Here is a 21,597-nt window from a genome sequence, read left to right as displayed (position 1 = left end):
TAATACTCTCCCTATGTGCACTGGCCATTTGTTTATAGTCATTCTTGGTCAGAAGCCCTTCATTTCGTTTCCTGAATATGTCCTTTTTCATTTTGGCAAGCTGTTTACAAAGCCACCCTAGCTTCTTTAGGTGCCTCACATTTTCCCTTCTCATTCAAATAGTTTGTTTGTCTCTTCAATATCTTACTTTCAAGGAACTCCCACCCATCTTGAACTCCCTTTTCCCTTAGTATTTCTAATCATAGCACTCTATCCACATTTCTTTAAGCCTGTTGAAATGTACTTTTCTAAAGTCCAACCCCCACAATAATATTACTGCATTCAACTTTCTGTTTCTCCAAGATCTTAAATTCCAAAATAACATGTTATCTACTACCTAGGGTTCCCACTACCTTCACCTTGTCAACCAGTTCTTTCCTGGTGGAGAGAATTGGACCCAAGATAGCAGACCCCCTTGATTCCTCCTCCACCTTTTGGAAGATGAATTGTCAAGTCAGGAATTTTTTAGACCTTTCATTTTTAGCAGAGTTTGGTTTCCAGTAGATATCAGGCTAATTGAATCTCCCATGACCATTATGTCCTATCTCTTTAAAAGTTTTGCTGTCTGATCTAGGAATGTATCATCTATCTCTTCTGCCTGACTTGGTGGTTTATAAGCAGACCCCCACAATAATATTACTATTATCACTAGGATTACAAAAATTAGAAACAATGCAGAAAAAAAGTATCAGACATGTTCATTTTTGGTCTTCTGTGCACATTCTGGTTGCAGAAGAGAATTTTCTGTAGCATTCTAGAGTTTTAGGCAACACTGAGGAGAAAATACTTTTCTGTAACTGTTGTTCATCAAATGTCTTCTTTGTAGGCAGATATTCCCTCCCTCCTGCTATGAACTCTTCTCCATTTCTTTTATAGAGCTTGAGATGGGAGAACTGTGGGAAAGGGGGAACATTCTTCTCTCATGGCACATGAGGGTGTCATTGGGAAACTGTTACTCATGTATGGGGGACAGGTGCCCCCTCAGAGCTGCCTATAGCTCATAATTACTGCAGAAAATTCTCTTGCATGGCTGGTCTGCCCTTCCAATAAACCATGCAAAAATGGAGTTACAAAAATAGAAAACAGTGCAATCAAAACAAGGTAATAATAAAATAAGCAGTTGAATAGACTCTAAACCTGTTCCCTATTTAAAAGTGCCCTCCTGAACCATTCCATTATACCATAGCTCTATCTGCTTCATAAAAATAGTCTGCTGAGCATTCTGTTCTACATAGTTTGTAGAATAACTGAAGTACTGGGGCCCTTCTAATCTCCTCAACCAGGCCGTTCCACAAGGTGCTAGCTACAACACAGAGTGCATGTGTTCAGGCAGCTATCGAACTTACCTGTTTGCAGGATGACACCTTTAGAAGCTTCGCTCAAATAGGCAAAACTGTCATGGCAGAGCATAGCAGGAGAAGTGGTACTGCAGATATGAGGATCCAAGACCATGAATCTCTTTATCTTTGACCATCAGAATTTTGAATTGAACCTGGTAATTGATAGTTTCAGGTCTAGTTGGTTTTTAAGGTGCTGCTGGACCCGAATCTTGCTCTGGTAACTGATAGGTAGCCAATGGAGTGACTGCAGAATAGGTGTAATATGCATAGTGTCCCTAGCTTTCAGTAATAACCAAGCTGCAGCATTCTGTACCATCTGAGTTTCCAAGTTGCCTTCAAGGCAGACGTATGTAGCATCCTTTACAATAGCCCAATGTCAAAGTCACCTTAGCATGGCTAGATCAGCTGAATCAAGGTAGGGGAGCCATTTTCTGGGCTAACTGAAGATGGAAGAGAGCTAATTTTTTGCAGCTTCACCAACTTGCTTCTCCAGCAATAATGATTGGTCCAGTATATCCACTAGAATCTTAGCCAAGTCGGCAAGGATCAGCTGAACCCCATAAAATGTGATCATTTCAGGTGAATAGCCCTGTTGGTCTGTAGTAGAAGAGCAAGATTTGAGTCCAATCACACCTTAATCCATCAAGACCTCAGCCTTCTCAACCAGTATTATTTATGTCTTGTCAGGGTTTAGTTTCACCTTGTTTATTCTTCACCATTTAAACACAGCAGTCAAGCAGTGGCTCAAGAACTCTACCACATCTCCCCATCCCTCTTTATTCTGTATTCCCCTTTTCTTAGTAAAAACAAACATATTATATAAAAAAACTCTACCACATCATCAGGCAATTTGAAGCCACCAGCAGTTATTAGTTATTTATTTAGAATATGTATATATCATGCCTTTTTGTTGACACAGGACCCAAGGCAAGTGACAATGATGAGAATCATATTTAAATAATTGAAATACATAATTAAAAACAGTTAATTAAAATAGATGATTAAGACAGCTAAGTCAAGAACCCATTCCAGTTCCCCTTAAGTTCTTTTAAATTAATTTAAATCTTAATTCTTGCTGGAAGACCCCCAAGGGTAGATGCCTGCCTCACCCATTATGGGAAGTTGTTCCATAGCAGTGGGGCAGTCACAGGCCACATCCGTGAGAGCTAGGAGTCTATTAGGAGATGCTGCTGTGAGGAGCGCAATTGCTGCACAGGTTCATATTGGGAGATCATTTTGAGTAAACTTCAGTTTATTAGCACCTATCCTGCCCATTGCTGAATCTGGGTATCAGTTCAGGACTTTCAGTATACAATATGCACATGTTTGAATCTACAGTGTTCCAGTTTGTATAATGCATTCTGTTTTCAATTCCTTTGTAATTTGAATCTCACCTTTTTAATTTAGGGTTGAAAGAGGAAGAGGAAGAGGAGGACGAGGAAGAATGCATTGTAATACAAAAGGGAGGCAGAGGAAAAAGGCCTATTTTTGAAAGTTTTTGGAACGGAAGATTAATACCGTACACAACCGTGGAAGTGTAAGATGCATTAATATGTATATTACTAATTATGCTTTATAAATAATGTAGTACTTTAGTAGCTCTTGTACATTTTTTCTTAATTTCCAAACATTGTCTTTTTCTGTTAAGTTTTGAATGGTGTGCTGTTCCCAAGAAGAGAGGGTTGGTCCCAGCTGAATGTTACAACAGAATTTCTGGAGTATTATTTACAAATGATAAATTTCAGGTCAGCACAAACAAGCTGACTTTCATGGATTTGGAGTTAAAGTTAAAAGACAAGAACACAATTTTTACCAGAGTCATCAACGGGCAGGTAATGTTTCAATATATTTGCTTATCAAAATTAAATAAAGAGATTTGGAAAATGTAGTGATCCAATCAAGAATTCTTCTTGCTTTGTTTTTATGAAAATGTTGGCTTCATTCTCCTATTTTCCAACAATAAAATGATTTTTGATTACCAGTATAGTATAGCTGGAATATCAGATTTGGATGTGAAAACTTGGATTAATGCTTAACAGCTTGGGCAAGTCATTTCTTAGCTTTACCTCACATTAAAGCCAAACACTGCTATGTGTTCTTTTGAAAAAAGAGGAAAATGAGGTGTAAACTGTAATATTTTATTATGACTTGTCAGAATATGAAGTACTAGTTGATAACTTGCATTTTTAATGGTGACAGTACCAGTTCTTATGTCTCTGTAATCTGAAATAAAAGGCTTTTAAAACATTAAATATCCACAGGTTAATTGTCATTCTTCTGTGCAGTCCCACTTTGGGGCACTGTGCATGTGCAGGCCTGCCATCCAAAGAAAGTTTCTGTTGCTTCTTTAGAGCTCAATCAGGGGCCACCTCCCAGTCACGTTGATACCCATTTCTCACCTAAATACACATGTGACTATATGGGAGGAATGACCCCTTCCCTCAGTTCTCTCTTAGCCTCTGCAAAGAGGAGAACTGTCAGTTGTGAACTTCTTTCATCTCTTAAAATCTTCACTTTTACTGTTTTTTGACTGATTTTGGACTGTTCTTGACTTCGCGTACAGCTTTTGATTGAACTGATTTTGAGCTTGTGTGTTCCAACTCTGTTTATCGACTTTGGCTTTGTCTATCATTTTCCTTCAGTATGTCTCAGAGTTCCTTATTTAAGAAGTGCATCAAATGTGGTATAAAAATGACTCACACAGATGAGCATGAGCTCTGTCTACTTTGTTTGGGGGAAGGTCATAATGCGGCAGCTTGTAAATTATATCAACAGTTCACCCCCAAGGCCAGGAACAAGAAGGTACTCTGTTTGAAGGCCACACTCTAGGAAGGAGTGTTCTCAGGTTCTGACTTTCTGGCAGCAAAAACACCTGTCCTCAGGCGGCTAAACAATCTGCTGCTCCAGATCGTCCTTCCAGAACTGGATCCATCTCCTCTTCCAAGATAGCATTGGGATCAGATCCAACAGGAAGGAACTCTCATTCCCATCACCCAGCATCAGATCTGAGACACTCGTCTGAGCCTCCACCAAAGAGTCAATCCCCTTGGGCTGGGACCAAAGTCAATGATGTGGTGTTTATCGCTTCTTGGACTCCCTCTCGGCACCTGAATTCTCCAGTGTGCTTGTTGTCCGAGAGCGAACTGAGAGAAACCTCATTGCCTGATTCCATTCTAGAGGAGGAAGGCTGGAGACATGAATCCGGTGTAGAACCTGAACAACTTCCCCAAGTGGACTAGGCTCCTCTATCGGATCCAAGAGCAACTTCAACTTGTAAAGAGCCTTCTCAAACCTATTCACCAGCTCTGACAGAACGTAGATGCCCCAGACCTGGTTGCCCCACAGCATCGGAACCAACACATTTATTTTATGCGCTGCAGCACCATCACAGTTGCTGCATCCCTCCACCCTATCGTTGTCAGTGGCCAGGTGGACTGTTTGGATATGATGCTTCAGAACCAAGACTTTCCACCTCCTCGGACAGAGGATGGCTCCTGTTACTGTATCCTGTGCAGTTACAACAATGCTACAACTCTGATGAAGAAGATGGACCTGCGGTAGTGGCTTCTGAGGTCGAATCCGAAACAGCATTGGATCTGTTCCATGATGACAATGTGAGGCAAGCTCTGGTTCCTCATACAAGGATCTTAGGATCTTTTCAGAGCAAATGGATAGGATAGCAAAGGCACTAGAGCTTGATTTGTTTTCATCGGGTCCAAAAACAAAAGACAAGCTCTTTAGTCACCTATACAGTGATTCCTCTTCTACAGTTGCTTTTCTCATCCTTGAGGGCTTGGGAAAAGTAATTAATAATATCTAGAAGAGGCCTGTAGAACTCCTGGTGACTTCTAAGAAGGTTGAGCTTAAGTACAAAATTAAGCAAGATACATGACCAGCTTTAGTGAAACATCCTCCTCCTTCATCTCTGGTCACTGAAGAGGTGCAGCAGTGCCATAGACCAGGCTCTCACTCTGCACCTCCTCATAAGGAGGGCAGAAAGTTGGATGGGGTGGGTAGGTGACAGTACTCGCTGTCTGTTCTCAGTTTACACATAGCTACTACCAGACCATCATGGGTGGCTATCAGCTTTACCTGTGGGAGAAACTGTTGTCCTGTATCAGATCAGATACAGATGTATCAGATCTCCCTGAAGTTAAAAAAGCCATGGTGTCCTTATTGCAGATTGAAGCAGTCAGACTGTCTAAACAGCAGATGAATGCTGGATGGCGCACCATCAACACCTCAGCTAGAGGAATTGAAGGAGCGGTTCTTAGTTGGCACCATTCCTGGCTCCAGTCCACTTCCCTTCTTCCCAAGATCAAGACAAAAGTAGAAAAGTTGCCGTTTGAGGGGACATAACTCTTCTCTTCTACCACAGATGAAACTCTATCTCAGAAAAAGAAGACTAGGCAAACTGTCAAATCCTTGGGCATCACACCATCAAAACAACAGACCTACAAGCTTAGGTACTTTCCTGACAGTACCCATATCAGCACTATGGGAGATTGCACTGTCAGTACCATCAGTCCCAGACTGCACCTCAATGCCACTTTAACCCCCCACAACAGTCTAGGGAGGCGGGAACCATTCAGGACTAAGTCCTTTCAGTCAGCAACTCAACACAAGGATACTCAAGGTTCCTCCAAACAATTCTGCCTGGACATGGCCATCTCTAACCTTGATTGTGCATACTCAGAGAAGTTGAAGCCTTATTTCTCTGAGTGGGAATCAGTTACATCTGACTCTTGGATCTTAGCCATTGTGAAACATGGTTATGGGTTAGTGTTCCTAGAGTTACCAGAGTGTATGCCACCTATAAAAGGTAAAGGTAGTCCCCTGTGCAAGCACCAAATCATTACTGACCCATGGGGGGACATTGCATCAAGTTTTCTTGGCAGACTTTTATTATGGGGAGGTTTGCCATTGCCTTCCCCAGTCATTTACACTTTACCCCCAGGAAACTAGATGCTCATTTTACTGACCTCGGAAGGATGGAAGGCTGAGTCAACTTTGAGCCAGCTACTTGAACCCGGCTTCCACCAGGATCAAACTCAGGTCATGAACAGAGCTTGGGCTGCAGTACTGCAGCTTACCACTCTATGCCATGGGGCCACCTACTACTGCTGTAAATAACTCCATGAGGGAACTGGAAGGAGAAATTCAATCCCTCCTTGCCAAAGGCGCTATCCAAGAGGTTCGAGGTACTGACATAACATCTGGGTTATTCTCCAGATTCTTCCTGGTTCCTAAAAAAGACAGGGGTCTCCACCCTATTCTAGATCTAAGAGACTTAAACCTCTATCTCAAGGTGTCAAAATTCAAAATGGTCATATTGTCCTCTTCCTTTTCTGAGCACTGATGACTGGTTTGCGGTCCTTATCCTTAAGGACACACATTTTCATGTCTCCATAAAAAGGGAGCACAGAAAATACCTCTGTTTTTTAGTTCTAAAATAGAGTATTCCAATACACTGTGTTACCTGTTAGCCTAAGTGTATGGCACCTGTTGTGGCTCCTTAGGGCACAGAGATGTTCTGTTTTCCCATATCTCGATGATTGGCTGATCTCAGCTCTATCTAAGCGCAAGTTACTGGACGATGTGTCACTTGTTTGCACCTCGGGTTAGTGATTAATTTTTAAAAGTCTAAGCTTGTACCCTCCCAAACAGCCTCATACGTTGGAGTGGTTTTAAATGCAACATTAGGAAAGGCCACCTTACCCCTTGATAGAGCACAGGCTATCAAATCTCTAGTGGCCATATTCTCTAAAAATTGTTTTCAGACTGTTGGGAAAATTCAAAGACTGTAGTGCCATTTGCATAGCTAAACATGTGCACCTTGCAAAATTGGTTTGTAAGGAAATTCAGAGTGTCTTTACACTCCTTTAGCCACAAGTTCTCTGTACTGAGACACATACTGAAATCCCTACAGTGGTGGAGCAGGGATAAAAACTCGTTCATGGGTATTCCCTTTGGCACGAAGCATCATCAAATCACTGTAACGACTGATGCTTTGTCCCAGGGTTGGGGTGCTTGATGTGGTTCTATGTATTTTACAGGATGTATGGTCCATCAGGCAACAGTCTTCGCCTATTAACATGGTGGAACTCAGAGCCATTCGCTTTGCTCTTGTCTCATTCACAGCTTTACTTTGAGGCAAGGAAGTGCAGATTCAGACAGACAACAGCATGGCTATGTACATGTCAACAAGCAAAGAGGCACAGCATCATTGGCCCTTTGTGCGGAGGCCACAGCCATCTGGAATTGGACAATATCCAACAATGTGTCTATGCATGCTATCCACATTGCAGGTTCCAACAGTTCCAGGGGAGATGTATTAAGCAGAGTTCTGAGTTCCAGCCACGAGTGGACTATAAACGATACATATCTGAGTTCTATATTCAGTCTATGGGGTGTTCCTGTGGTAGACCTATTTGCCACGGCTGTCAATGCCAAGGCCTCTATATTCTGTTCCATGGCAGGGAGCGACCCCCAATCCATTGGAGACATGTTCCAACAAAGATGGATGAGTCAACTGTATTACATGTTCCCTTCGATTCCACTTCTGCCAAAAGTAATTTGCAAGACAGAGAGAGAGAATTCAAATTGTATCCTCTTAACCCCTTTTGGCCCAGGCAAATTTGGCTGCCAAAGTTACTTGATCTGTCCAGACAGACTTACATCTTGTTCCCACTAGTGCCAAACATTCAGACCCTCAACTCCTCTGTAAAGGTTCAACAGGTCTTGCTAAATGCTGGAAGACCGTCAACCAGGAGGTCTTACAAGGCCAAGTGGAACCAATTTGTTGAATGGGCACATAATAGAGGCATCAATGCTGCTAACTGCCCTTTACCCACCATCTTTGATTATCTGTGCAATTTGAAATCAAATTGTTTGGTTGCAACATCTTTAAAGGTACATTTGGCAGCCATTTCTGCCTTCCATGTACAGGTTGAGGGCAGAACTGTGTTCTCCCACCAAATGTCTTGTGAGTTTCTAAAGGGAATATTTAACCTTTACCCCCCCCCCCCAGTACCACCTCCAATTCCCCAGTAGTCTCTTTCATTAGTTCTCTCACGCCTCATTTGCCACCTGTTGAACCCTAGGCAACTTGTTCTATGGAGCTGTTGTCACTGAAGGTGTTTTTGGTGGCCATTACTTCAGCCAGAAGGCTGAGTGAACTATCAGCACTTAGAGCCAACCCACCTTTGCTTAAGTTTCATGATAACAGGGTGGTTTGGTTCTTCAACCAAACCTTCAGTTTCTGCCGAAGGTACTCTCACCATTTCATGTGTCTCAAGATATCTTGTTACCAGTTGTTTTTTCCTGCTCCTTAATCTAAAGCAGAAAGGGCACATTCTTTGCATCTTAAAAGACCATTATCTTTCTATTTGCGTAGAACAAAGGGGTTTTGTACTGATCCACATTTATTTGTCTGCTTTGGTGGTCCAAATAAGGGTAAAAAGGCTTCTGCTCAGATCATCTCTAGATGGATTGTTACCATCATTCAAAGGGCATATCAGCAGGCGAATGTTCAGTGTCCTTTACACACCAGAACCCATTCGACCAGGTCCCAGGCTTCCTCATCAGCCTTTCTAAGAGCTCTGAGTTCCTGTGGCTCACATTTGCAAAGCAGCAACTTGGTCCTCAACTGACACCTCTGTCAGGCACTACACCACACATGATATGGCAGTAGTGAGAGCTGAGTTACAATCTCTGTTTATGTAAAAAAGAAAAAGAAAGAAAAGAGAAGATTATGTCGTATCTTATTGGAACAATGAAAATGTAGTTAAGTGTGTGTTTCTTTAAGTGCTTGGTATGTTACAGAAGAAGAAGGGGGGTGAAAGAGGGATGGATGAGTGAGGTGATTGGCTGATAACTCAGAGTATGGGCAGAGCTGAGAAGTGTGTGTGGAGAGAGGCAATTAGCTGTGTGAGTCGAGAATTAACAGTCAATCTGTCAGGACTTAACAGTGTCTTCCAATTAAAATCCAAAATAGTGCTGTGAAAGGCATTGGGATTCTAGGGGGAAAATAAAATACTCATAGAGGGCATATTGAGGACTAGAGAGAGTCAGATCTTGATATTGCCAGAGTATCATGGGAAAGTGAGATGAATAAGCTAACAGAAATCTGAGTGAAAGGAGAAAGGATTGTGAACCTAAGTCAGAAGAATAACATAACCAGTTTTAGTATCTGAAGAAAAATTATTCAGCATTCTGAAACGAATAAGCCTCATGTACTAATAAAAATTAATTTTGTTTTTTGTTCAACCCAGAGTTATATGTGATTTCTATATACCAGTCTCATCCTCAGGGCCATATAGCCCCACGAAGGAGCCTTAACATTTGGGCACAATATTTAGGGGAAAATTAACCAGATTTAATTTAATGATAATTCTCATACAGCCAATTCACTCTGAACAGTATCGAACTAAAAATTAGAGAGAATTTATTAATGCATAGATTTGTATAATATAGAAATTTAATAAGCTTTAATTTTAATCGACTGAGAGAGGAACTTGGCAACCGCCACTGTAATATTAAAATCCACAGCCCATGGTTCAAGAATGAATGTAAGGTGATGAAAAAGCTCAGTCAAACCAAACACTGAAGATTCAGGGAATCCCCTAATCCTCTACAGCTTCAAGAATTTCTCCGGATAAAAGAGAAATACAAAAGCATGATTCACAGAAAGAAATGCAGCAGTATTTATAATGGATGGAATGCTCTAATTAAAACTTCAAGGAACAGTAACTCTAAACAATTTTGGATGATACTTTCCTCTGTCCAGTCTATGGGCAAACTAGTCACATTCTGTATTCTCCCACCAGTATGAGAACAATATTTCTTGGCATTGTATACTTCTAGCGAACCAGCTGATATTACCCTGGAACAGCCTGAGAACTTACCATATTGACCAGCAATAACAAAAGTAGAAGTTGGGAAAATTATTAGGGGAATGAAGTCAGGAAGGGCACCTGGGTCCCACTTGAATTTTTCTTGGCTAACCTCGAATGGTGATGTGATATATTTAGTAACCATGTTCACTATCATTAACCAGACAGGCCAAATCCCCACCATATGGCAAAGGGCAATAATTGTCCTTATCCATAAGAAAGGGAATAAAAATTATCTGAGTAACTATCAGCCCATTAGTTTATCATCTGTATTGGGGGAAAATATGTGCTTCCATTCTGTTACACCATTTACTTGACTGGATCTTTGTATATAATATAGGCCCTGAGCAGGCAGGCTTTATCAAAGAAATTAACTAGATTGGAATTGAATTCCTGGTGGCAGCATTACCTACCCAGAGGATGAAATAGCAGGAGTGTTTAAGGTACCAAATCTAACCACACAATAAAAAGGGAGTCGTGACAGTACCGTTTGAGCAATTTATAATGATGTACTAACTTATTACTTTCTTCTTACAAGTTGTTGCATTTATGTTTTATTTATGTCAGTAAAAGATACATTGGGAGATTCACCCCACCTCTGTTGCTGTGTAGCTTAGTAATCTCCCAATGTGGGACTGCACAGAAGAGAGCCAGTTTGGTGTAGTGGTTAAGAGTGGTGGGACTCTAATCTGGAGAATTGAGTTTGATTCCGCACTCCTCCACTTGAAGCCAGCTGTGTGATCTTGGGTCAGTCACAGCTCTTCCAGAGCTCTCTCAGCCACACCCACCTCACAGGATGATTGTTGTGGGGATAATAATGATATACTTTGTAAACTGCTTTGAGTGGGCATTAAGTTGTCCTGAAAGGCAGTATATAAATTGAATGTTGTTGTTATTGATGATGATGATGATGATGAAAACATACCTGTAACTATTGTTCATCAAGTTCTTCTGTGCAGGCACACATTCCTTCCCTCCTGCCCCACTGGAAACTCTCTGGCTATGCCCCTTGGGTCGCAGTGGCTCAGGAGATCTGAGGGAAAGGGTTGCTCCTCCCATATAGTCACATGCCCATTTAGGCAGGAAATGGGTGTCTGGGAGAAGCCGCACCTAATGGAGCTCTAAAGAAGTGACAAATTTTCTACGGACAGCAGGCTTGCACATGCACATTCCCCCAATGTATGCTTGCATAGAAAAACTTGATGAACAGTAGATACAAGTATATACAACCCTGGTTTTCAAGGCCTTCAAGTAGCATTAGTATGTACACAGATGAAAAGTCATAAATAATGAATCTGGATTTTGTAATGCATGTACTTTACAGGAGCAGAGAATGAAAATTGACAGAGAATTTTCATTGTGGCTCAAAGACTGCCATGAAAAATATGACAAACAGATAAAATTCACTTCCTTTAATGGAGTAATTACACGTACAGATCGGCCCTCAAAAAGAATGCAGAGTCCTTGGGCTACATATTCTGCTATAGAATGGGATGGAAAAACATATAAATGTGGGCAGCTGGTAAGTTAATAAGACAGCAGACATTTTAAAGTGCTTCATTAGAATGCTAGATTGTTTTGTTAGATATTTATGTTAACTGAATAGGTCTACCAAATATTTTCTTAGCATTAAATTACTGTAGGTAAAAGTAAAGGTGGTCCCCTGTGCAAGCACCGAGTCATTACTGACCCATGGGGGGACATCGCATCACGACATTTTCTTGGCAGACTTTTTACAGGGTAGTTTGCCATTGCCTTCCCCAGTCATCTACACTTTACCCCCAGGAAACTGGGTACTCATTTTACCGACCTCGGAAGGGCAGAAGGCTGAGTCAACCTTAAGCCGGTTACCTGAACCTGGCTTCTGCCAGGATCGAACTCAGGTTATGAGCAGAGCTTGGGCTGCAGTACTGCAGCTTACCACCCTGCGCCACGGGGCTCGCACTCTGCGCCATGGGGCTCTAAATTACTTTATAAAAATATATTTTAAAAGACATAAATCAGCTGAAATTTTGTTTTTGTACTAGGTAAAAACAATTAAGACACTTCCAATATTTCATGGAAAAATACTGAATTTTTTTTTATATGGAGATCATGATGCAGATATATATGCTACTGGGGGAGAGGTTCAGATAGCTTTGGTAAGTGTTTTAAATTAAACTAGTGATTGAATTGGATTCAGATATGATATAAACATTTATTGAAATCTCTAGATGGACCATTCTGTATAAACTATAATTGTAAACTGAAATCTGCTTAAAAGTTGTGTACTGTTGATACAAGTATATTGTTTAAAGCTGAATTTATTACTGCTGCTGCTACTGCTGCTACTACTTCAGTGGGGGAAGTGGTGTTTCCTTGGGCTTTTAGTTCCAGTTCGACACTGTAGCACTGTGCTGATAGCTGTAGCACCTCAACATGATGAGGGACTGGTACTGCATCCGCTGCCTCTGCTTGACCTTTATGCATTGGATTTCACATTTGTACAGGAACAGGTATTCAAAAGCCAGTATGTCCAGGCCTTGTGTGAAATCTAACACTTGAGCATGGGATGGGATGGGCAAGAATAATCCTAATCTCCCACTGAATATGAGATTTTAATTTTTGCATAGGGCTACCAAAAGAAATCCAGTTGGATAAAAGCAAAAAATATCAAAGAAAGCTCTTCTTTTTAACCATGAATTAAACCTTTGGTTATTAAGCTGCAAATTATATTTGATAAAAACTTCCTGCCTTGAAAATCTTCCAAAAATAACTACTAAAGTTTTGTGATATATAACTTTATTTAGATTGTAACAGCTGAAAATCAGCGATCCACTAAAACCTATGATTGGCTTGTCAATTTATATCTAATTCTGAACGCAACTCCAAAATGCAGATTTTAAAAATCCACATAATGGGGATTTTTCTGCAAATCCAGGACCACCCCTAGGTTTTCAGAAAAATCTGGAAAAAAGCTTGTTTGTTTGTTTTCAAAAGCCCTTAAAATTGCAGAGGCACAGCTCTAATGAAAAAATCCTAACCAACGTTTCATGAGATCATTGTATTTCAGCTCTTTTTTTAATTGCTGAGAAAAGGAAGCAGTGGGAGGAAGAGGATGTGAGGGCAATGTTATGTGAAAGTATAATGCACAGCAGCAGCCATTAAAGCACGGCAAGCTGTCACGCCTCTTTGTGAGCCTGATGATGTGATCCTATCAAATGTTACTTGTCCTTTTGTCCAGCAACAAGTTCTTCGAATGCTGCAAATGTTCCTGGCCCATCACTGCAGAGTTTACCTCTTTGTGTTCTTGTTACAAGGTGTGATGAAGGCAGCTGTCCAGGCATGCATGCGATAAACTGAGTGTTCTGTAAATTGCATAAAATGGTCTTCTTTGACAATTGGGAACCAACCGCCCCAGTCAGCTAGGCATGGAAAGAGATGGAGAGTTGAAGCAGAAAGTATGTCATTCCTGCTTTCTTTTTGAAGCTTCTTGCTATCTCCCACCTTCTAATGGGAGAGTGGAGGTAGAGAGGACAGGCTGTCCCAACACTTCTATCAGCCAGTGGTAATGGCAGCCATGACAACTAGTTTGAAAAATTAATAAAAATAGAAATGATCGTTTGCCTTAATGCTGGATGACTTTGGATTTTTTCATGTCTTATCTAAAGTGAGACTAAAAGTAGTAATGCCATGCTTTGTTTCTTCACTGTTAAAAGGCAATCAATAAAACTGCTAAATTTTTCAGGAACCTCAGGCATTATATAATGAAAAAAAGATTATTCCAATATGCAAACTTGACCGTTCAGTATCAGATGAAGCAGTGAAGAGATACATTGAGGAGGAAATGGCAAAGTAAGATCTTGTAGACTAATTAAGAAATTTGTGATTCGTGCTATTTATATTTTGTTAAAATTCTGTGTCCTTGATTTTGAAACTAAAATGTTAACGTTTTAATGTTCCATTTGATTCTACTAAAGTTATTTACAACCACAACTCTTTCTATTAGGCTTCCAGATAAGTTGTCAATAACATGGCCTGAAGGAAATGAATTGTTATCAAATGAAACCAGACATGCAGGAACTACTATAGGTATATTAATCCCCAAGACAATTTAACAAATATTAATTCCTTATTCATAATGGTTTAGAAGACACCTCTGATTTCTTTTACATAAATTTGGGTCATTTTGTTTTGTTACAGGAGCATTAAGAATTGAAATACTGAATAAAAAAGGGGAAGCCATGCAAAAGCTTCCTGGTGCAAGTCATGGGGGATCGAAGAAACTACTGGTTGAACTCAAAGTTATTTTACATGGTAAGAATATTTTTTGTTTAGAGAATTTTATTACTTTCTTATTAATGTGAATTAAAACTATTCCTGCTGTTATAACCACACAGTAAATCATATGGGCTTGAACAGTTAAAGCCCTGCTTGTTTTAATTCATTTTCTTTTGCATATGGAGAGTGTGTGTTGTAAAGTCAAAGGATTAGGACTTAAAATACTAATTGTTGAAATAGATGCCAGTTTCTTTGAAATCAACTGATGTAGTTTGGGGTAGTGATTAAGAGTGGTAGGACTCTAATCTAGAGAACTGAGTTTGATTCCCCACTCATCCTCTTGAAGCCAGCTGGTTGACCTTGGATCAGTCACAGCTCTCTCAGACCCACCTACCTAACAGAGTGTCTGTTGTGGGGATAATAATAACACTGACTTGTTAACCACTCTGAGTTAACAGTAATCTGTCCAGAAGAGCAGAGTATAAACACAAGGTTAAATAAGTACAAAGTCTTAATCTAGTCATACATTATTTAAAATGCAGTTACCATTACATGACTTTTTCACTATAGTTGTGAAACTAGATTGTGTGAAGGGGCCTGAGCAGAAAGGACTCTTGCGCGCCCTTAGCTTCAACAAGCTGGAACGTTGATCCTTGTCCAACATATAGTTGCTTTCAAACCCATCCCAAGTTGGTTCTCTTTATGACAGCCATTTCAACTGGATTGTGCAGGGGCCTGGACCTCAAGCAGAGATCAAGAACTAGGCCAATAGAGGTGGACAAGCAGTGACTCTGCAAGACTTGCTGGCGAAGGGGGGCAATCACTTCTCTGTTCCCTTTTTTGCCATCCCCCACATTGCCAGCAACCTTTCCTTCTCTCCCACCCACCTGTCTGCGTCAGTCTTCATCTTTCCTTCCCCCAGCTATGACTCCCCTTCTCTCCCTCACAACTGCCTACATAGCTTTTTCCATTTCTCCCCCTGGTGGGTAAGCTCCACCCATGTTTTTCTGTTTCCCTCCTTTATTACCATTTTTGTTCCTCTCCATACCAGCTTTATCTCCCCTTTTCTGTACTTCTCAGACTTTTCTGTAGTCTGTCTCTCCCTCCTTCTGCTGTGCTGACACACTAACTGATACTTGGAAGCTTTGATAGTGTTGGCTAGCAATTATATGGTACTGAGATCTCGCAACACAGTGGTATTATTTTCTTAAAGAAGTAGCCATTACTTCTCTTATTTTGGGGGTTAAATAACCCTACAATATAAATTTTAATGTATTTTTCTGCAAATCTGGGGCCTGTAGAAAAATATGACCTATCTGCACATGGTAACATTGTGCAGAATTTTTGATCCACACATTGAAGCCAATCTTCAGAATTAGATATAAGAAATTAGATACCAGCAAAATTAGATATAAGAAATTAGATACCAGCAAGAATCACAGGGGGGAATTCTCCAACTTCACCAACTCAATGGTGGAAGCAGCTCACCCTATCTGACTCATTCCCAGACCTGCTGCTTCAATGGTGGTGGCATTTTTCTGACCCCAGCCTGACCCCAGCTTTGCCGCCTCAACAGCAGCAGTGACCTCCCCGCACAGCCTATCTGATACCTTCTCCGCCTTAAAGGGTGGCAGCAGTGGCTCCCACCCAATCCCTTTTAAAGTCCCAGAATAAATGGCGCTCTCTCATAGCCAACCACCCCTTTTCTCCTGCTTTCTCCTCCTCTTCTTCTTCCTGCTTTTCCCCAAACCTTGCCTGGCTTTTCCTGTCTTGTTCTTATCTCATTCTCCCTGAATGTGACAAAGATGGAAGAGGCTGCCTGGAGTCCAGCAGCAGCTGCATTGTCTATACAAGTGCAAACAACGCTCTTGTTTTGGGGGGAATTAAATCCTCTTCCCCTTAAAGGTTTCAGATTTTTCTGCAAGCCGGGGGCATTCAGGTTTAAGTATCTGTAGATGGGGCTTCTCTTTGCTGTTAGAATTGTTGAGGATAAGGATGAATCAAACTGCTGCAAGGACCACAGGTAGGCAAAATGTCAGTATCAGAAGGGTGTTATGAGGGGATGATTCACTGCCCTGTCAGTTTTAGACTGCTGGTGTCTGCTGACATGAGACTCTTTTCTGTCTGCTTTATTTGGTGACTCATTCCTTGACAGGTATTACATCATACAGTTGTTTCAGGTCACCCATCTCCAGACCTCGTTGCTGGGTTGGCTCCCCTTTTGTCTGGGAACAGGAAAACCTCAGCTTGCCAATTTTGTTTCTGTCCTACTTATGTGGTGGTCTCAGGAGCTTTGATTAAAGCACCTTTTTTGTCTCCCTCAACTCTCTGTTGAGCTCTCCTTCCTGGTAAATTTATCTCCTCTGTGGGGAGCAACATGCAATTTTTGCCACCAATGATGCATCACGTCCAGTTTGTGGAGCTGGCTTGCTGTAGAATTCCTGAGAATAGGACTTGGGCATGTTAGGTGTGGCATTCTAACTGTTGTTGAGCTGACAATGTATTTAGAAGTGTGAACACATTTGAAAGACTTTTAGCTCACCCAAGTCAATTAGAAGATTTTATAGACCAAATTTATTCCAGCATTCAAGAAACTGATAAATACAGTGGGATTATAGAATTGCATGGCAGAGGGATTTATTTGTAGCTTTTGCCATGGGCAAATAGGAAAATTTGCTCAGAGAGATTTTTAATGTTTCTCTTAATGTGAGCATTAGAGAGGATTGTCTGAACATGTATTTTTGATAGTATTTTACCCAGGTCAGACTTGCTAACATTTTTGGTAAATCTGATCGTTGCTAGAAATGTGATAAGGTAAGAGGTAGTTCATCGTTGTCTCTTCCTGTGCAGTCCCACATTGGACTGCGCATGTGCAGGCCAGCCACAGTGAAGAGATTATGTGCTTTAAGACACTGTAGAAAGGGCGCCCCACTCCTGGCACCTGCATGGTCTCAGAACCGATCTCCAGTTCCATCTGTCTCAAAATATTCCTCGTCAGAACCTCCAGCTAAGAAGCATAAGGACAAGTCCAAACATCATACAAGTTCTACAGCACTCTTCCCTCACCACGAAAGTAATTGTCACTCCTCAGATCTGACTAGAGGTGTGCTTTGGGTTTCCGATTTGGGTAAATTACCCGAATCGGACCCGATCCGTAAAGATTAGGAATATCCGAATCATGGTGGCTCCGATTCGGAAATCCCTAATCAAAGCTTTCCGAAGCATTCGGAAAGCTTCGGAAAGCTTTGGGGCTGAGTTTAAAGGGCCCCGATGCTGCTTGCAAGCAGCGGCAGAGCCCTTTAAACATCATCCCACCCCCAGCCCCCCACCTCCATCCCCAGCCCCCCAGCCCCACCTACCTTGTCGGTGGCAGCGGTGGCTCCGGCTCCTCTGCCGTCATACTGCCGCCTGAGCCTGCGGGGCGGTGGGGAAGGGCAGAGCCGCCATGGCCTCCGGCCCTTCCTGCCCTTCAATTGGCCGCAGTGCATCGGCGGCCATTTGAGGGGCAGGAAGGGCCAGAGGAGGTGGAGAAAGCCCTTCCTGCCCCTCAAATGGCCACTGCCGCACTGCAGCCAATTGAGGGGCAGGAAGGGGTGGAGGAGGCAGCGGCAGCGGCTCCGGCCTTCCCCACCCCACAGGCTCTGGCGGCGGTGCAGCAGTGCAGCAGCAGAGGAGCCAAACCGGCTGGCTCCAGGCCATCGCTGCCTCATGCTGCTGCCGCTGCTCCTGCCACCGCCAGCGTGGCGGCCCCCCACCCAGCTGTCAAAGACCCTCCCGCCAGGTAAGTGGTTGGGGGGTGGAGGGGTTTCCAGTGGGAGGTGGCGGTGGGGGAGTCCCCCCCCCTCACTTCAGTATGCTCCGAATATTTACAGAGCATACCAAAGTGAGTGAAATACCTTAATTCCGAAGCGGCTTGCCACTTCGGAATTAAGGTATTTCTGGATTTTTTTCCCCACTTCGGGTAAACCCAAAGCGGGAAACCCGAAGTGATCTGGCCCTGCACATCCCTAGATCTGACTCCAGTTCTCATCCCACCTTTCAGGGGTGAGGAAAGGGTGAAGCATTCTAACACACCATCACCCCCTCTGACTCCTTCAGCACACACATGCAAGGAAAGCTTGGCCAATTCCAGACAGCCCTCCCCATCCCGAAACGTCGCGCGTCATTGCGCGGAAAACGCGAAATATCGCGTTTTCTCACGCGGGTTTTGTGCGACGTCGTGTAAAACTCGCGCAAGAAAATGCGATATTTTGCGTTTCCACGCGACGACGCGTGACGTTTCGGGATGAGGAGGGCCGTCTGGAATCGGCCCTTATTTCTACCGGAAGACATCCCTTTGGATCCAACTGTTTCACCCGTGGTTCTAGGAGGTTCAGTCACTCAGGTACAACAATCCATACACCCAGGAAAGTGGCCCACCCAACTGACCCCTTCAGCTTCAACTTAATGGCCCTCCTGTGTGACCCCATCCCTGAGCCAGATAATTTCCTGGTAGGACTTCGCAGGATGACTATAGTTTATGTTAACGGCCTTCCCATCGCCTCTGGCCCCAACAGCAGCTTCATTTCCCATGTCCATTCCAACATCAGCTCCGTCAACAGCTCCAAACCCTCAGAACCAACACCCAAGGTTGTTTTTTCTGAATCTGAGGATGTGGCCTCCCACTCAGACTTTACTGAGCCGGATTCCTACGGAGTGCTGGAGGAATCAGTAGGGGAATCTACAGCTACAGTCTTGTATGATTACTGCCTGTTTGCAAAGCAGATGACTAGGATGGCCAGAACTCTAGAGCTAGACGTTTCATCCTCAACACCGAAACCCAAGAGGAAGTTTCTACAAGCCCTTTATTCTGACGTTCTAGCCACTGTGGCTTTTCCTTCAGTAGAGGACTTGTTAGGCATAGCAAAAGGGGTGTAGGAAAAGCCCACTTTAATTCCTACTACCTCTAAAAAAGATCTACCAGCTGTATATGTTGAAGCAACAAGATTGCAACTTCTTATTTACTCATCCATCCCTTTTATTGTTGGTGGCTGGGGAGGTGCTGGCTAGATACAGGCATGGATCCCAGTTGGCACCAGCAGATAAGGACGGCTGAGGATGCCATGGGGAGGAAGGTATACGTCAGCAGCCCTTAATTTTCAGATTGCCAACTACCAGGCGATTATGGGATCATATAATCATATAATTATGAGATCATATATAAATCACCCCTCTTGTAGACTAACTTCCTCTGGCCTGAATTCTTACTTTCTTCCTCATATTCTCAGTTACTACTTAAGACTTATAGGTCAGAAGAGTGGAGCAAGCAAGCAAGAAAGAATCATATAATCTCTACCTCTGGGAGCGTTTTTTCTGCATTCCTACAACACCTTCCAGAAGCCTATCAAACCCTTGGCCAAGGTTCTTTAAGTTGAAGCCTTCCACCTTGCTAAACAACAGATATCTGTGGGTAAACACACAGAAAATTGTAAAGCCAGGTCAATGGCATCCACCATCATTTTATGACGCCATGTCTGGCTCAGATCCACATCCTTAACACAGGAAAAGGTAGGGTAGAAAGGTTTATTGTATTCAGCCATAGGCCATTACAAGTCACAAACAACGAACAAAACAGAAACACAAGCTTGAATAACAGGAAAAGAGGGCCAAGATTGAAGATTTTCCTTTCGAAGGCCATCTCTTCTTCTGAAAAGTCAGATGAATCACTGTCTCAGATGAAAAAGAACCACCAAATGGCCAGATCCCTGGGTGTCTTTGCTCCATCCCAAGGTAAAAGTACCAGGGCCAACAACAGCAGCACCAACAATACCATCCTTCTAGACAGGGGTCATTTCATAGAAAAAGAACTGCAGGAACTCATTAGCATAACTCATTAGCATATGCCACACCCCTCAATCGGGCCAAAATGGCCACGATTTGGCTGCTGCCAGATGGGGGAGTGTTCCCCCACCTGGCAGTGGCCCGATCAGGGCTCTTTTGCCCCCAATCCAGGCCAAAACAGGCCCAAAATGGCCATTTGGGGCACGTTTTGGCCTGGATCAGGCCCAAAATGGCCCAGATTGGGTCGGTGCCTGGCAGAGGAGAGGTTCCCTGCCAGGCACCGACTCAATCCTGGCTGTTTTGGTCCTGATCCTGGCCAAAAAGGGCGCCAAATTGCCAAAAATGGCCTTTTGGGCCCCGTTTGGGCCAGGATCACGGCCGAAACAGCCTGGACCAGATCCGTGCTGGGCAGGGGAGGGTTCCTCCACCTGGCACCGACCAGATCCCGGCAGTTCTGGCCCTGATCCTGGCAGAAAATGGCCCAAATGGCCGAAAGTGGCCATTTTGGGCCAGGATTGGAGCTGAAAATGGAATCAGCAGGTGCCTCCCCTTTAGACATGCAGTGTTTTGGTGGGAACACAAGAGGCACCAGGAAAGGAGGTGCCCTTTCTACAGGGTTTTAAAACTAGAAATCTCTTCACCATGGCTGGCCTGCGCATGTGCAGTCTCATGTCTGACTGCAAAGAAGAGACTGGATGAACAACAGTTACAGATAAGGGCAACACTAATGTTTATACACACGCACACGCGCGCACACACTATCTTGGATGGAAATCTAATTATTGCTACCAGAATGGAATTGGCTCAAGTGTAGGAACAGCAAACAGTTGCAGAGAAAAAAATTTATGTAGGGGTTAGGTTTGTATTGTTTATGGACAGGATCATAACCTACTAAAATAAATAATCATGGGAGACTCAAACTTGGTCATTTGTGGGAATCTGATTTAGTTTTGTGAAACTCAGAAATCTCTATAATCCATTGAATATGATAAGGAAGAAAGTATGAGAATATTCTTAATAATGTCCCCCTTTTTTCTGACAAATAATTTTATATTCTATGTTGTCATGAAGGATTTACATGGATAGAATTTCCTATGTATTAATGAATTCCTTCGTATTTGTATATATGTAAGTAAGTATTTGTTTTTAAAAAGCACCAGGGAAGGCAAGGCAGGACAAACTGAGGAGCAGATTGGTGGTAGATGCAGGATACAGGTAGACTGTCACAGCAGGTCTGCGCAGTT

The 21,597-nt window shown here is 42.7% G+C and overlaps 1 protein-coding gene across 2 annotated transcripts in view; it reads left to right on the top strand.

The window, feature by feature from the left end:
• Window positions 1-21,597, top strand: part of SMCHD1 (structural maintenance of chromosomes flexible hinge domain containing 1) — a 285,354-nt gene that overhangs the window by 58,813 nt on the left and 204,944 nt on the right. For both annotated transcript variants that reach the window (XM_054984492.1, XM_054984491.1), the window contains exons 11-17: window positions 2,787-2,916; window positions 3,028-3,211; window positions 11,598-11,795; window positions 12,301-12,414; window positions 14,001-14,107; window positions 14,262-14,344; window positions 14,456-14,569. In XM_054984492.1, coding sequence (XP_054840467.1) covers window positions 2,787-2,916; window positions 3,028-3,211; window positions 11,598-11,795; window positions 12,301-12,414; window positions 14,001-14,107; window positions 14,262-14,344; window positions 14,456-14,569 — 930 coding nt within the window. The remainder of the gene's footprint in view (window positions 1-2,786; window positions 2,917-3,027; window positions 3,212-11,597; window positions 11,796-12,300; window positions 12,415-14,000; window positions 14,108-14,261; window positions 14,345-14,455; window positions 14,570-21,597) is intronic.

Source organism: Eublepharis macularius, chromosome 7 (assembly GCF_028583425.1).
Source record: "Eublepharis macularius isolate TG4126 chromosome 7, MPM_Emac_v1.0, whole genome shotgun sequence".
NCBI classification, from domain to species: Eukaryota; Metazoa; Chordata; class Lepidosauria; order Squamata; family Eublepharidae; genus Eublepharis; species Eublepharis macularius.
The sequence above is the reverse complement of the archived record's forward strand: the minus strand, read 5'-3'. Positions and strand labels throughout refer to the sequence as shown.